This window comes from Neoarius graeffei, chromosome 4, assembly GCF_027579695.1.
Source record: "Neoarius graeffei isolate fNeoGra1 chromosome 4, fNeoGra1.pri, whole genome shotgun sequence".
NCBI classification, from domain to species: domain Eukaryota; kingdom Metazoa; phylum Chordata; class Actinopteri; order Siluriformes; family Ariidae; genus Neoarius; species Neoarius graeffei.
Window position 1 is genome coordinate 82,732,113 of NC_083572.1, and position 15,431 is coordinate 82,747,543.

The 15,431-nt window shown below is 40.1% G+C and overlaps 1 protein-coding gene across 2 annotated transcripts in view; it reads right to left on the bottom strand.

The window, feature by feature from the left end:
- Positions 1 to 1,102: 1,102 nt before the first annotated feature.
- The window catches only part of pex5la (peroxisomal biogenesis factor 5-like a), a 197,590-nt gene continuing 183,261 nt past the window's right edge, over positions 1,103 to 15,431 (bottom strand). For both annotated transcript variants that reach the window (XM_060918341.1, XM_060918340.1), the window contains exons 14-15: positions 4,716 to 4,873; positions 1,103 to 1,540 (exon numbers count right to left, since the gene is read on the bottom strand). In XM_060918341.1, the coding sequence (XP_060774324.1) occupies positions 1,339 to 1,540; positions 4,716 to 4,873 (360 nt within the window). In that variant the 3' untranslated portion in view covers positions 1,103 to 1,338. The remainder of the gene's footprint in view (positions 1,541 to 4,715; positions 4,874 to 15,431) is intronic.

Below are 15,431 nucleotides of genomic sequence, written 5' to 3' on the forward strand. Positions count from 1 at the left end.
GAAATGCAAAATTAGGATTATGTATATGTCATAGAAATGAGGGATAGAATAAAAGAGGCATGACAATTTCATGCATATAAATAAAGCTACCGCATTCAAAAATAAGTGCATTCAGCATGCAGTCCTCATAAATAAGGAGTTCTATAGTATAAGGTCATCTAGATCATCTCACCTGAGATTGTACAGAGGTCTAAAAAACAGGAGACATTCCTCGGGCTCTACCAACATATCAGTTCGATCATTTACAGTAGGAAGCAATCATCTAGAAAGCACAGGCCAGTCACAGAGAAGTTACAGTCGTTTAAAGAAGCAAGACGTAATCTAAAAAAATAATAATAATCAAAATAAACAGATTTGGTCACTCATGCTAAATTCAGGCAGAAAGTATGTGGCCTGTAAAGATGGATATGCAAACGTTCTCATGTTTCCTCCATGCTGTTTTTTGTTGTCCTGTCTATGTGGACTAGTTGTAGCGAGTTACACAGAGAAGAAACAAATAAGTGCATATTTAACTCGCGATCATGTTTTTTTCCATGATATTTCCATAGTAAGTTGATAAAATATGACAACACTCATTCCTTAGGTAATCTGCCTCCATCTTTACAAACAATAAATTGAACCATGATTTCAAGTTATGCATCATTCATTACTTGACCCTCAAGTTTTGTTTTGTTTCTTTTTTTTGGACACTTTCACACTCGTCACATCACATGCAGCAAAAGTCTTAAAATGAGCTTTAAGACGATGCAATAATGCATAACTTTATGTCAAATGGAACTGTGGAGGACAGTCACCTGCATATATTTTGTGGGTTCTGCCATCATCCCCATAAGATCTCTGATGTTACTAGCTGTTTGTCATGCATTTTAAATAAGGCTTTACAGTCTGGTCTGCAGCAAAGAACAGAAATTCTTTTCTCGCACTACATTTAAGAAAATGCTAAAATAGGACCTGTAGGTTGTAGCACTAAACAAGTTCAAACTATTGCTTTGATCTATCTGACAATACAGATCTGCATCCGTTTCATCATACAGGAGACACAGAAACGTAACTGTTTGGAGTTACAGACCCCCCCCCCCTAGTTCTTTTTTCCCCCCAACACATCCATCATCCACCTGGCAAGACTTCACTAACTAAGATCTTCTCTAAGGCATACTTCTACAATCTTCCAGACATTGTGCTCTTCTCTGAAATCGTATACTGCGGTGCAGTTCTCAGGAATGTAAAGGTGCTCTGCGAAAGAAAAATTAAAAATGTCTTCGGTAAAACAGTTTCTGCTTCCTCCAGTTGAAGGACTTTGGGTTCTTGGCTTATACTCCGTCAAAAATATTTGCCAGTTCACATGTCCAGGTTGAAGGCCCTCATGAGTAAGTCCAGGTCCCCAATGTTTGCTGCCTGGAAGAGCTCGGGCTGGTCCAACATTGAGAGTGCTATCCTCAATGCTGCCCAGATGTTTCCAGACATGACCTGGTGTGAGAGCTGCTGACTCCTGCTCTTCCTCTGCAGGCTTAATGCTGTCAGGAAGTTGCTGGCAGCTTCCCTGCAACAAAAGATGAAATGCCAAGAATTGAACACATGATACTGAAACTTTTGCTTGAATTCTGCTAAAACCTGGTTGCCTCTGCTAAGAGGCTGCAACTTGGCTGGAGATGGACCTTTAAACAAGATAATGGCACTACGCTTACTATAAAGAGTATGAAGGAAGTGGTCCAAGATCCACCTACAAGTGTTCACAAACCTTGTTAGATATTACAGGAAGAGGCATAATGGTTGTTATTCTGTTCAGGGAAGGCTGCACCAAGTATTAAGGAGATGGATGCTAGTAATTTTGAAACCATAATTTTGCTGAAAATATTTTTTAGGTTTGAAAATAATGTATACATAACATAAAAGTATTTTGCTAATTTGATAATGCAGGGCTCGAAATTCGCGGTGGTCCGGTCGCCCGAGGTAACTTAATTTGCCATTTGGCGGGTAATTCCTGTCACTAGCCAGCCTGGCTGGCTAGTTGAAAATAAAAAATATATATGAAGCGAAGATTCAGACTAGGGCTGTGCGATATATCGAATATACTCAATATATCTCCGAAAATTCTGTGTGAGATACATATAATTATTATATCGTAACTATTGAGTATTTTGTGGTCATCTGCCGACTTGCGTTTGTTTCGTGTTTGTTGCATTTGTTTAAAACCTTTTCCGGTGGTTTTCTCCCTGTCCCTCAGGCAGTAACATGAGAGGCTGCCTAAGGATAAAAAAACCCCCCAATAACGTCACACATTCGCCAACCAATCCCGGGCGACATCTCGGTGCTGAAAGGAACTTGCGGGAAGATTTTCTAGTTTCGGTTTACAGCGCTGACTCAGTTTGTGCAATCACTGGTGTTGCATAGGCTACCGTGTAAGCTCTGTCAATTTCAGCGACAAATTAAAAATGGAAGCGGACAAATTGGTTCCTAAAAGAACTAGTAAGGGGTCAGTCATCTGGCATTTTTTTTGGATATCGCGAGGAGGACATGGAACAGCAAATGCCAGTTTGTAAAGTGTGCAAAAAACCCCAAAACCGTATCAAAATACTCGGGTCTTGAAATAAATGCACATTAGCCATGAACAATGGTAACTACTCTCTTTTGTGTTATTTTTGACAGAAGTAAAATTCATACATGAACAAATTTTGGCTAGTTGATTTTCTGTTTAGCTAGTTACTTTGGAAGGTAACTAGTCCGGCTGGCTGGTGAAAAAAATATATGAATTTCGAGCTCTGTAATGTGTGTTTGGCATGCTTGAAACTGGTACAGGCCTTTCTGATTGCTACTTGTTTTGGTTAGTTAAATCTTTGAGATTTATCTTTGCTTGCACATTCTGATCTCTGCCTAATGAAGGTTATGTTGACCAGTAATGTCTTTCTTCTTTTCATAAGATTATGATCCTGACAGGTGAGGTAATGGTACATCATGTCTTTCTTCTTTCATACAGTAGTGTAGTCTAAACCAGTGATGTAATGCTTCATCACCCATTTACATTATACATAGATAACTTAGCTTTGTTAATTAAATCATCATCCAACCACATAGCTACAACACACTCTTGAATGTGACTATATATTTATGTTTGTTCTACAATACTGACAACTGAGAAACATCTCTGAGCAGCTGTGTTTGTATCAGTGACTATCTGCTCCCGGATGTGCGGCAGAGGTCTACATTCCAAGATCATACTTTGTCAATTCCTTCAGTACAGACAGATTAAATAAGCCTAACAATATCTCCATTTATTCTATCCACATTCACTGGATATGAGCAATCATGTGCTCTGATTGGCTACTCTACTACTAGGCTATCAGCTCATATACTGTGAGTATATGAGGCAGAGCGTGTTGCTGAACCAACTGAGGATGAAATAAAAGCTACTTGAAGACAAAACCCCCCAAAATACAAAAAGGCAACAAAATATGGAATACAAGTATTTGATAAGAACATATCTTTTTTTTTATTTTTCAAGAATTATTATAGCATTTTTCACAAATTGCTACTGTCATTTTGCCGGATTGTTTACATTCTGTGCGGAAATAATTTTGTCGGACGTTTTATATAAAGTTTTTATTTAATGTATTTGCAAAAAATAAAAATGCTCGGTTTCTCAAAGTCCAATGAATGTGGATAGAATAAAACAGTTATTCCATTCAATCTCGTCACACATGGTTTATAGCCGACTCGGTGCTATGCGCCTCATCGGCTCATGTATGACTCGATTTTGTGGAATAACGTAAATATTTAAGGCATTTGCATGTATTGTACATTTATTTTTGTTCATTTTAAAGGAGAACTGAAGTCATTTTTAAACTTGCTTTATTTCTTAATTGACGTGTTATTCAATTATGTTTTCAGTTTTAGTAACCTTATATCATGATTCATATTGGCAACTAATTGCAATTAAATATTATACTTATCGGCCTATTCGGTTTTTAGCCATGATGAATTTAGTTCGTTTGGTCCACGGCAGGCGTCACTTATCCACGCAATCTTCACAAGACTTGTGCGAGACTTCAAAATGTGAAGTGTCAGCCAGGTGTCAGTGCCACCATTTTGAAAACTGTTTTCCAAACGAAATATTGCACAAAAACAAGTTTAAATGACGATTACTGCCTACTTTTTTCAAACTTTCCTGATTGCTATCAAACAAACAAAACTTCCAGCTTGATTACATCAGCATTCGAAAGAGGGCGCACGTGTCTTTTGACAATGTTGGCAGATGTTGGTCACTTTGATTTCTGCTGTACGTTTTACTTCCGTCCTACGATGTCTCGCACAGGTCTCAACGAATCTCGTTTACGGCCATTGCTTTGACATATGGACTGATATATATTACATAGCATATTTCAAACACTCATAACTTGCTATAGCAGTGACAAAATAGCTGTCAGAAATGCATTCCTATATTTAATAAATTGAGAAATAGAATTTTGATTATAAAAAATTTGCCTTCAGTTCTCTAACGAAGGACAGTAATAATTCTGAAATTGATTGTAGTCAGTGCTAATATTCCTCCCGTCTTCATCACGTGTTGTGCCCTTTCATAAAATCTTACATTCAAATCATTGAATACAAGCATTCCAAATTCAGTCATATGCTATGGCTAACTGGGATGCTGTTGTGTTGTTAGATGATGTTTTAAAAATGTAAGAACATAGGAGAAATAAACGTCAGAACTCCCAGACCTGTGTGCACCCAGGTTGATGCAGCTGATGCCCAGGTTGTAGCGAGAGCGAATGAAACCAGGCTGGAGCTCCAGCGCTCGGGTGTACGCTTCCACTGCCTCCTCACTGCGGTCTCCATTAGCTAGTGTTGCCCCGAGACGATTCCACAGCAAGTAGTCCTGTCAGTGGTGCGAAGGAATAGTATTTATTTATTTATTTAGTTAGTTGCTCCACTTTTGTTTATAACCTTAAAAGGATAGTTCGGGATTTTTGACATGAATCTGTATGGCATCCCCATCAATAGTGTCGTGCAAACACACTGACTTACCCCTGACAGCATCCTGTGAGTCCAGTTTTGGTCCAGACGAAAGTAGTCCGGCAAGTTTGTTGGGGTCACGAAAGTAAAATGTTTTTCGTCTCAAAACAGTATGTGTTCAAAAGAGTGATATATTTGCATCACAAAACCGTTGTCAAATAAAAAGTCAGACCTCGAAATCGCTTGGCACTATTTTCTCTCCCTCGGTATCACTGCGCGCTGCCGCCAGGTGACAGCCACGGCTGTTTCATTCATTGTTTACTAGTGATGGGAATTTCGGCTCTTTTTCGGGAGCCGGCTTTTTTGGCTCTTCTTACTATAAGGAGCCGGCTCTTTCGGCTCCTGAGATTTTATTTTTGATTTAAAGGAATACGCCACCCTCAGATGAAATTGAGTCAGTCCCTGCAGTCCCTAGAGTTGGATGAGTGAGCCAAAGCGTTTTGTAGCCGACCCAGCCATTGTCCTGATCTATAAACGCCCCGGTTAGCTTAGCTTAGCGTAGTCACTGTAATCAGGCGTGTCCAGCTAGCATTGTCGTTACAAAAGTGAATTAAATAACTCAAGATTGTTTATAATTATTTCTCATGACTTGTACAGTCACATCGAGTACACATATCAATGCAAATTAACACGAAGGGATTTACTAGACCAATTTATATCTGGAACTATTTTCAGCCACAGCACAGGCAAAGCACCGCTGCAGGCGCAAAGACACCGCGCAGCGCCTGAAAACGGGTCCGCAGCGCCTGAAAACCCGTTTTCAGGCGCTGCGCGGTGTCTTTGCGCCTTCCTTTTCCTACCTATTCCTTTAATTGCTGCAATTAACTAGTTAATTCTGATTCTATTTCTCCTCTCAGTTATAATCTGTCCTGCTTTTGAAAAGATCCTCTCTGGGGGGACAGATGCTGCCACTATACACATCCTCCGTGCCATCACGTGTGTAAGCCGTGGATAGAGTGCAGCCTTGGTCTCCCACCAGCTTAGTGGGTCTGCATTTCGCTGTCACCTGGCGGCAGCGCGCAGTGATAAGAAGGGAGAGAAAATAGTGCCAAGCGATTTCGAGGTCTGACTTTTTATTTGACAACGGTTTTGTGATGCAAATATATCACTCTTTTGAACACATACTGTTTTGAGATGAAAAACGTTTTACTTTCGTGACCCCAACAAACTTGCCGGACTACTTTTGTCTGGACCAAAACTGGACAAGAACTGGACTCAGAGGATGCTGTCAGGGGTAAGTCAGTGTGTTTGCACGACACTATTGATGGGGATGCCATACAGATTCATGTCAAAAATCCCGAACTATCCCTTTAAGCATTTGAGCTTTTACCAGTATACCAGTTTAACTTCTACAAATAAAAATGTATAATGTACACAGTCATACTTAAGAAAGTTTATAAATGTAATGCCTGGAATTCAGTCCAATTCTATTTGTATAGTACTTTAGCAATAACATGAGGAAGAAACCTTCAGAGGAACCAAAGAGAACCATTTCTGGGTGACACCAGATACATGGATTATAAATATTACAGAATACAGGTATGGAAGAGAAAGTAAAGAGTATTGAAAGGATGCTCATTATTAGCATTTTGCAAGGAAGAATCAGCCCAGGACAGTCTTTATGATTACAGCAGCAGTTCATTGGTACAATCATCGGCATCCACTTGAGATTATTCATTGAACCAGTGATGAGTCTTGGCCGTAAACTTTTTTTTTTTTGGAAATACAGGTCTTTTGGTTATTCATAAGCAACCATCCTACTTTAATTTCCGAAGCCCTTGTGTGTAGAATCTTCATAAGGAACCACATGAATTTGAAAGCACTCAAGTGTATTAAAAAGTACATTTTAAAGATGAAGCCGTTTGCCTTTGGTATTGACATTAGAAATTTTTTTAATACTCCAAGTGAGTTAAAGTGATGTAGCTTTTGGAGCATGACGTCTTATATTTCCACCAGAGAGTCTATGCACAAAGGCAAAAGGCATCCTGATTTATGGTTGCTTTATGGTTATACACCTACAATGTCACTTTTTGATCTCTTTCAAAATTTTTTTAAAATCTCCTGCCATCATAAAGCCATTACAATATTGATACCATCATTGATCTTTAATATTCCAAACTGTAGACATTATATATCTACATCTACTGTAACATCAGCATTAAAAAAATCCCAGCGTTAATCCTAATACTTTGTACATTATTAAAAATGAACCCCATTATCGGTTATCTTCTTGAGGTCTGTTTTTTTTTTTTTCTGTCCACTGAGCCTCTATGTTGCCATGTTTACCGGGAATGCAGCTCTGTGCTCATAGTGTGTGTCTGAGCAGCTTGATGCCCAAGGCATGCCTGGTGTTGGAAACTGGCACAGACATTCAGTTTCATTGTATTGAAGAACTGAGTCTCCCAGTAGGCTGGCACACATTACCATGTCAAATAAACTGGAAGGATTTTTGATTGTGTGTAAATGTAGCCTACGTATAGAGACTGAATAGAGCTCAAAAACCAAGGTCAAACAGAGGCTTATTACACATTCTCATAATAATGGTGGTTTAGTATAAAGCTTCACTTAAGATCTAAATGAATTCCTTTCTGTTCCTCGATGGTAGGTCTATATTCTTTTATAGGTCCATATTCTCTATATAAGAGACTATATTCTTTTAGCTATTTATGTTTCTTTTAAATACTTGATCGCAATTTTTGTGTAGAGTAGAGTTTTTATTTTGTCCTCGGTTGGTTCAGCAACACGCTCCACCATTTTGTTTTTCTCTACTCACGGTATATGAGCTGATAGCCTAGTAGTAGAGTAGCCAATCAGAGTGCATGACTGCTCATATCCAGTGAATGTGGATAGAATAATAGCTGATGTTCCACTGATTTTCTCACCTTCCTCGAGCAATCACAGGGACAGCAAGCTCACTGCCCCACTTAGCTTTATTATTATTGCACCTGGCGGCACGGTGGTGTAGTGGTTAGCGCTGTCGCCTCACAGCAAGAAGGTCCTGGGTTCGAGCCCCGGGGCCGGCGAGGGCCTTTCTGTGTGGAGTTTGCATGTTCTCCCCGTGTTCGCGTGGGTTTCCTCCGGGTGCTCCGGTTTCCCCCACAGTCCAAAGACATGCAGGTTAGGTTAACTGGTGACTCTAAATTGACCGTAGGTGTGAATGTGAGTGTGAATGGTTGTCTGTGTCTATGTGTCAGCCCTGTGATGACCTGGCGACTTGTCCAGGGTGTACCCCGCCTTTCGCCCGTAGTCAGCTGGGATAGGCTCCAGCTTGCCTGCGACCCTGTAGAAGGATAAAGCGGCTAGAGATAATGAGATGAGAGATGAGATTATTGCACCTAGTGGTCAACAGAATTGCAACAAGTGCTAATAGAGAAGCATGGAGCAGGAATCGTTCCCAGTGAATAACAAAAATTTCACTGGGGAAGGAGAAACAGACACAAGTTTATGGGTTGCCAGATTGGACCACTTTAAAATACTACCTTTTGGTTTGCTTCAGACATTGTGTTTTTTACATGTAGTTGGACTGGACATTTTTCTGAAACCTGTAACCCTGGTTAATGATATTTTATAACAGGAAAACATGGATAAATTAATTTTATATGGCATCAAACACATAGTAAATACACAAGACATGCATGTGTATTTTTAGTAACCCACCAAAACAGTCAGTGAGAAGTCTGTAGTTAACACTTCTCTTAGAATATCTGGCCTTTAATGTGTACTGTGTATATACCTACACTCAACAACCACTTTATTAGGAACACCCATACACCTGCTGTTTTATGCAGTTATCTAATCAGCCAATTGCTTGACAGCAGCACAATGCATAAAACCATGCAGATACAAATCGAGAGCTTCAGTTAATGTTCACTTCAAACATCAAAAACTCAAAGTCCCTCTCATGCCAGAATCTAGTCTTCCCAGGCAGTCTCCTGTCCCAGTACTAACCGGCTATTTGAGGCATATGGGTGCGGTGCTGATCTCTGTTTCGATAGCACTCCGTCTCTCGCCTATACAACTAGGGTTACAGTGGATGGGGGGGGGGCTGGTCCTCTGGTAACCGTGAGAGTTTGTCTTCCCCACTCGCATCTGTATTGCAGTGTGCCTTGCCAGACAGCAGTAGGTACCATTTTTATGATGGTCTTTGGTATGACCCGATCTCCTGATCGAGAGGTGGACATGCTAACCACTAGGCCAGCTTGCGGTCACTTGGAAATCACCCCACAGATCACCCTAACAACCCTCTAGGCTGCTAACACCATTCACACCCGGCCTCCAGTGACCCTAACACCTATAGAGAGTGTCAATGACCTATGTGATCTCAATGACTCTCCTTAGGTTTGCTTTTGTTCCACTAGAGGATAAATACCTGGAACCCCCAACTAGTCAGACAGAACTGAAGAAGCCTTTTGGATGAGAGGTGAAACGTCTTCAAGAATTTCAAGCAAGTCCAGTTGCCTTCTTTAGCACCTACGGTTTACAACCGTGGTGAGCAGAAAAGCATCTCAGCATGCAACAGCAGAAGACCACATTGGGGTCCATTCCTGCCAGCCAAGAACAGGAATCTTAGAATCAAAAACAAGTTCCTATTAAAGTGGCTGGTGAGCGTATACCATCCAGTGTGCAAAATGTACTGTGGTATCAAAGTCAGAGGTGGTAAAAGCATGGGTGCAAGTATAAAATTTTCAAAAACCTGAAAAGTCTGACAAAGTCAGACGTGCATGGCATAGCTATGCGGGGGGGGGGGGGGGTTTACAAAGGGGGGTGAGCTCCCCTTAGGGCTCGAAAAAAATTTCAATTACAAGTTAAAATGGTTGTCTCTCATGCAAACATCTCTCATCTCATCTCATTATCTCTAGCCGCTTTATCCTGTTCTACAGGGTCACAGGCAAGCTGGAGCCTATCCCAGCTGACTATGGGCGAAAGGCGGGGTACACCCTGGACAAGTCGCCAGGTCATCACAGGGCTGACACATAGACACAGACAACCATTCACACTCACATTCACACCTACGGTCAATTTAGAGTCACCAGTTAACCTAACCTGCATGTCTTTGGACTGTGGGGGAAACCGGAGCACCCGGAGGAAACCCACGCGGACACGGGGAGAACATGCAAACTCCGCACAGAAAGGCCTTCGCCGGCCACGGGGCTCGAACCCGGACCTTCTTGCCGTGAGGCGACAGCACTAACCACTACACTACCGTGCCGCCCATTAATAGTTATATGATTTGCATATTCACATCAAATGTTTAATACATTTCATCAATTCATCTGAAATAACAATATTTCAAGTACAAGGCTTGATATTTCAAAACATCTAGCAACTACTTACTTAAATGTTGAAACAACCATTTTTAATATGCTTTTGCTGTGATACCTTTTTTACAATATATACACAGCTTGAGTTAAAATAAGGAGCCACATGTCTTGATGTCCTCAGAAACTCCTGGATTTTAGCAAATAACAAGATTTAGCTTTTTCCATATACAAAAATATCTATATTTTATAATCGATTACTGACTACAAATGAGTTTTTCAACCTAACAACCACATTAGAAAAGATGATAAAAAAGCTAACAAACTTATTTCAAGACCTACTTTACTTTTATTTAATAATTGAAAGGTAATCAAATGTAAAAAAAAAAAAAGTTTATAAAAGCAGATATTTGTGATGAATAATTTCAATTCTAGAAGAAAGCACATTGCATTTGCACATCACACAATATCAGATGACAATTTAAATCACCAATAAATGTTTTGAATTCACTTATTACTACATAGCACAAAAATCAGAAAAGTGATTAGTCTCATTGGCGGGACTTTTAAGTCCCTTCTTCCCGCTGGAGCCGTACTTGATAGTCTTTGAACAGCAGTCACAATACGCAACTCCCGGGACGTCCGGTTTTCTCAGCCATATTCCCCCATTTGTCACCGTTTTTGTCACACTCGCTTAACCATTCCCATCTCCATTTATTTCTAGACGTCTTTTCTAATTCTTTTGTATTGAAGCCTTCCGATAAAAACTTCATTTTGACATATTCTGATTAGCAACCAGAAGCAAAGCACTTGGATCTGTCGCAAGGGAGGGAAGCGAAATAAGACTGATTATAAAAGCTGAAGTTTCATTGGACGGCAGTTAACAGTGAGCCAATCAAAAAGCACCATTCTAACTTTCACCAAAAGAAACGGCGACTCATGGGAATAGCTGTGTTGATTTGGTCGAACAACGTGCTACGTGCATGAAACATGATATCACACATGTATAACACCGTGAAACAACGGGCTAGTCAGGACCGCTCGTCGGTGAGCGGCGTATAAATTGAATGAGGTTTGTGGCGACGACAAGATGAAAAGATTTGTCTCGTGCAGAGACTGTACCACGGTAACCCGGTAATTGAGGTATTTCACCTGACGTCACAGGGTCACGTGACGCCCCGGTGTCCGCCATTTTGAACGTCAAGCTACATACTAACACTGCAGACAGAGAGGGAGAACCAGCTCGAAAAAAAACGTGTTACAGACACCTAGAATAGATTAATTTGTCAGTAAGCACTCTATAAATAACCATGGTGTTTGCTTGTTGTGCTGTGGGCTGCCACAACAGACAGGGACAGCGTGCAGGATGCTCCTTTTACCGGTTTCTAGTGATGGGAATTTCGGCTCTTTTGGCTCTTCTTACTATAAGGAGCCGGCTCTTTCGGCTCCCAAACGGCTCCTGAGATTTTATTTTTGATTTAATTGCTGCAATTAACTAGTTAATTAATTACATTATTATTTATATTTTATCAATAGGATGTTTTCCATTTTATTTTTTAGTTTTTGTAGCCATTGTAAAGCTTTGTAAAGTATAGCAGTGTAACAATGTTCTAGCTATAGAAATAAAACTTACTTACCAATTTATAAATTATTTTCTCACAAACATAATGCAAAACTGTGTTATATTACCAATATAAAATACACAGCTGATTTTCCCCTCCTCAGGTGCCTCACAGACTCCTCTCCGCTGCGCTCCACAGCTTTAAGCATTACACCAATTTTCGTATTTTCGCAGCTGTGAATGACATCAACCCCCCCAACCAAAAAAAGTAGGCGTACACCATGCTACTTTTTTTCCTTTGAATGGTAATAGACAACACAAAGACGCAATCAGACAGCAACTTTTTTTGTTTAAGTCTCTCTCTCTCTGAGGCACCTAAGGACAAAAAACTAATTCGGCTCCCCAACTCGGCTCCCACCGAAGATCCGGCTCCCGTCGTTCACTTCAAAGAGCCGGCTCTTTGAACTGGATCGTTCGCGACCGACACATCACTACCGGTTTCCTACTGACCCAGACAAGAGGGCCAAATGGATTGCAGCTGTGAAGAGACAGGATTGGGAGCCAACAGAGTACTCCAGACTTTGCAGTGATCATTTCATTTCAGGTTAATTTATCAGTTAACGCAATTTTGATAAAATATATAGCAAAAAGTAAATGGGTCAGTGTTTGTTAACCCATCTGAGCAGTGAAACAAGGCAGTGTTAATTTGTCTAGGGTTGCATGTAGCAGACATCAGACATAAAACGCAATAACAGAGGCTAGAAAGAAACGGGACACAGAAATAAATAAACAGGGCTCCATACCAAGGCTGGGTACAGTGTTTGTGATAAAAGACAGATCCAATTTAACACGAATCACAGCTTACTTTCTTGTTAAAATGTGCAAAGGTCTCCACCATCTCATACCGCCTTGCACTGAAGGACTTAAGCGTGCCGTCCAAAATGGCTGCGTCACGTGACTTGGTCACGTGGGTGAAATACCTCAATACGCTGAGAGTGAGACAGTGAGAGAGCCACCCCTATACCCCCCCAAAAATCTCAACGGATTTACACGATTTGGAAAAATGACTTTTTCAGAACCGAAAAAAAACGGAGCTTCCGGCACATGCCGGAAAACTTGCACCCATGTAAAAGTACTGAAATTCTTAATTTAATTTAAAGCATAATTACTCATCTAAATAAATACGCTGGTAAAAAGCTAGGGTACACTGTCAAGCTCACTCAAGTTGAATAAGAAAAGTATAAACTTCAATTTACTAGAAGTATACATAGGAAAATACTAGCTAAGGCTAACTAACAACAACTTTATTCCTAATGTCTCTAATGTTATCCAGTATGAAAATTACCTCTGAAAATACAAGCTGGATTCTGATGGCTAGTTGTCACAAGACAAACTGCCTTAGTGTACAAAGTGTACATATCCATAAATAGATTACAGCAAGGTCTCATACTTGCTGTCACATCTGTTGAAAGTTCTTGAAGCTGCCTGCTAAAATGTCACCTTATGACTTTAGAAATACAGTATATAATTATAGAAAAATGGACTGAAGTAGTGTTTTCAACTGCAGTGACTAAAAAGTAAAGAAGATGCATTAGGTGAAAGAAATACTCAAGTAAAAGTACTCAAGGAAAAGTGTATACTTAAAGTAGTTAATAGTTCCTTCTTAAAGCTAGACAGCCTTTTGATTTCATAAAATCAGTGAAATTTAGTTCCCTCTGAAATTTGGTCATTGTGATATATGTTTATTTCTGGAATATCTTACAGAATATCAGACTATTCTGTGGCTGGGAAGTTATTTAATTTGAGGGGATTCCCGAGCAAATAATGTGCATGAAATCGCTCGCGTCGCGCAGTCAAGCAGACGGAGGAAGTCCGTGTGCAGGTTTACCTTGACCGTACACTGACAGTTACATCATTTTGTTGCTAAACGAACAGCTGATCACACCGAGGTGCTCGCTGACTGCCGATATTTATTAGTTTGGTCCTGCGTTTCCTTTCCTTTGCAACATAACGTCTTTTCTTCTCGCTTTCTGTTACTGTAGTCGGTCTTTCACGTTTCATTTGCACACTCACGTCCTCAATTTTTCTCTCCTGTTTCAAATTTGTATCCCACAATGCCTTGCGCGAACGGGGAAAGCCCACCACATGATGTATGATGTATCTTGAATTGGGTCATGGTGAAGCAGGAAAAAATAGCGGAGAATTTGTGGCCCTAAATTAATTAATTGTTCTATTAACAACAACAACAAAAAACTAATAAAATTGGAAGTCTGTGATTCAAATTCAGTCGTTTTCAGTCCACTAAACAAAAATAATTGTGTGTCTACCTTTAATTCCCATATCTTCTGAAATTGCTTTGTAAGAACAGTAATTTTGTATTACACTTTATATACTGTAGTTTTTGTGGAGCCTCTGCATTGCTTTTTATTTTACATTGCAGTCTTGAAGACACCACATTTCATCCCATTGAATATCAGAATAAAAATCGATGTTTCAGTTCAGGAGTGTCAGTGTCAGTCCTGTGCGCTGTGGCGCGTGCACCTGAAGGGGCGCCCTGGGCTGTGCGTGCGTCGAGTGGACTCCAGCACGCGCACCATTAACAATGCGCACCTGAACTTAATTAAGGAGCTATATGTGCACCTATTTAAGGACTGTTCTGATGCATGATCAGTGCGAAGTATTACGCTACGTCAGTACGCATTACCAAGCCTTGTTTCCTGAGTCCTCGTTCTTGTTTTTCACTCTGCCTTTGATATTCTGTTTGTGCCTCACCCTACCCTTTGCCTGATTAACGTTTTGGATTTAGCCTCCCGTACCGGACAGTCAGAATTTATTTAAACATGTTTGTTTCTGTGTGTTGCTCTGTGCTCCTATTTGTGTTTGTGTATAAATCTTTGTGAAGTCTTGCATTTGTTGAAACTGCATTTCTAAGCTGTGGCTCCCATATCCATGGTCCTAGTTCTCTTGTCTCAACGATTTCTTATTCTACATTTTTTTCTGCATTTGACCTCAGCCTGCTAATCAAAAGTTGACTTCATTAAGACACTTCATGTCTTAAAGTGCATATCCTGGACCAATTTCGTGTTTTTTTTTTTTATATGAAAGTATGCCCCTTTACACACTCATCCAGAAGGGTAATTTTCCACAAGGCCATCTGTCTACAGCAGAAAAAAATAAAATCACAAAATGCGTCTGGAAAAATCCCAAGGGAGTCTGGAGCCAGATTCGTGACGTCACGTGTGGATCCGCCAGCAGGCTGCGAGAGCTCACATGGATTCAGTGCACAGTCTGTGTAGAACAAGTTTAACAGCTAGCGATTTTGCATTGAAATATGGAATTGTTGCCTGAGCTTCTAAATCCATGGATTGATGTATCAATGCTCATCTATCTATTGTTACATAAATCATAGTTTTTCTAATTACTATTATGTATTTACAGTGCCTTGAAAAAGTATTCATACCCCTTGAACTTTTTCACATTTTTCCACCTTACAACCACGAACTTAAAAGTTTTTTATTGAGATTTTATGTGATAGACCAACACAGAGTAGCACATAATTGTGAAGTGAAACGAAAATGATAAATGGTCTTCAAAATTTTAAA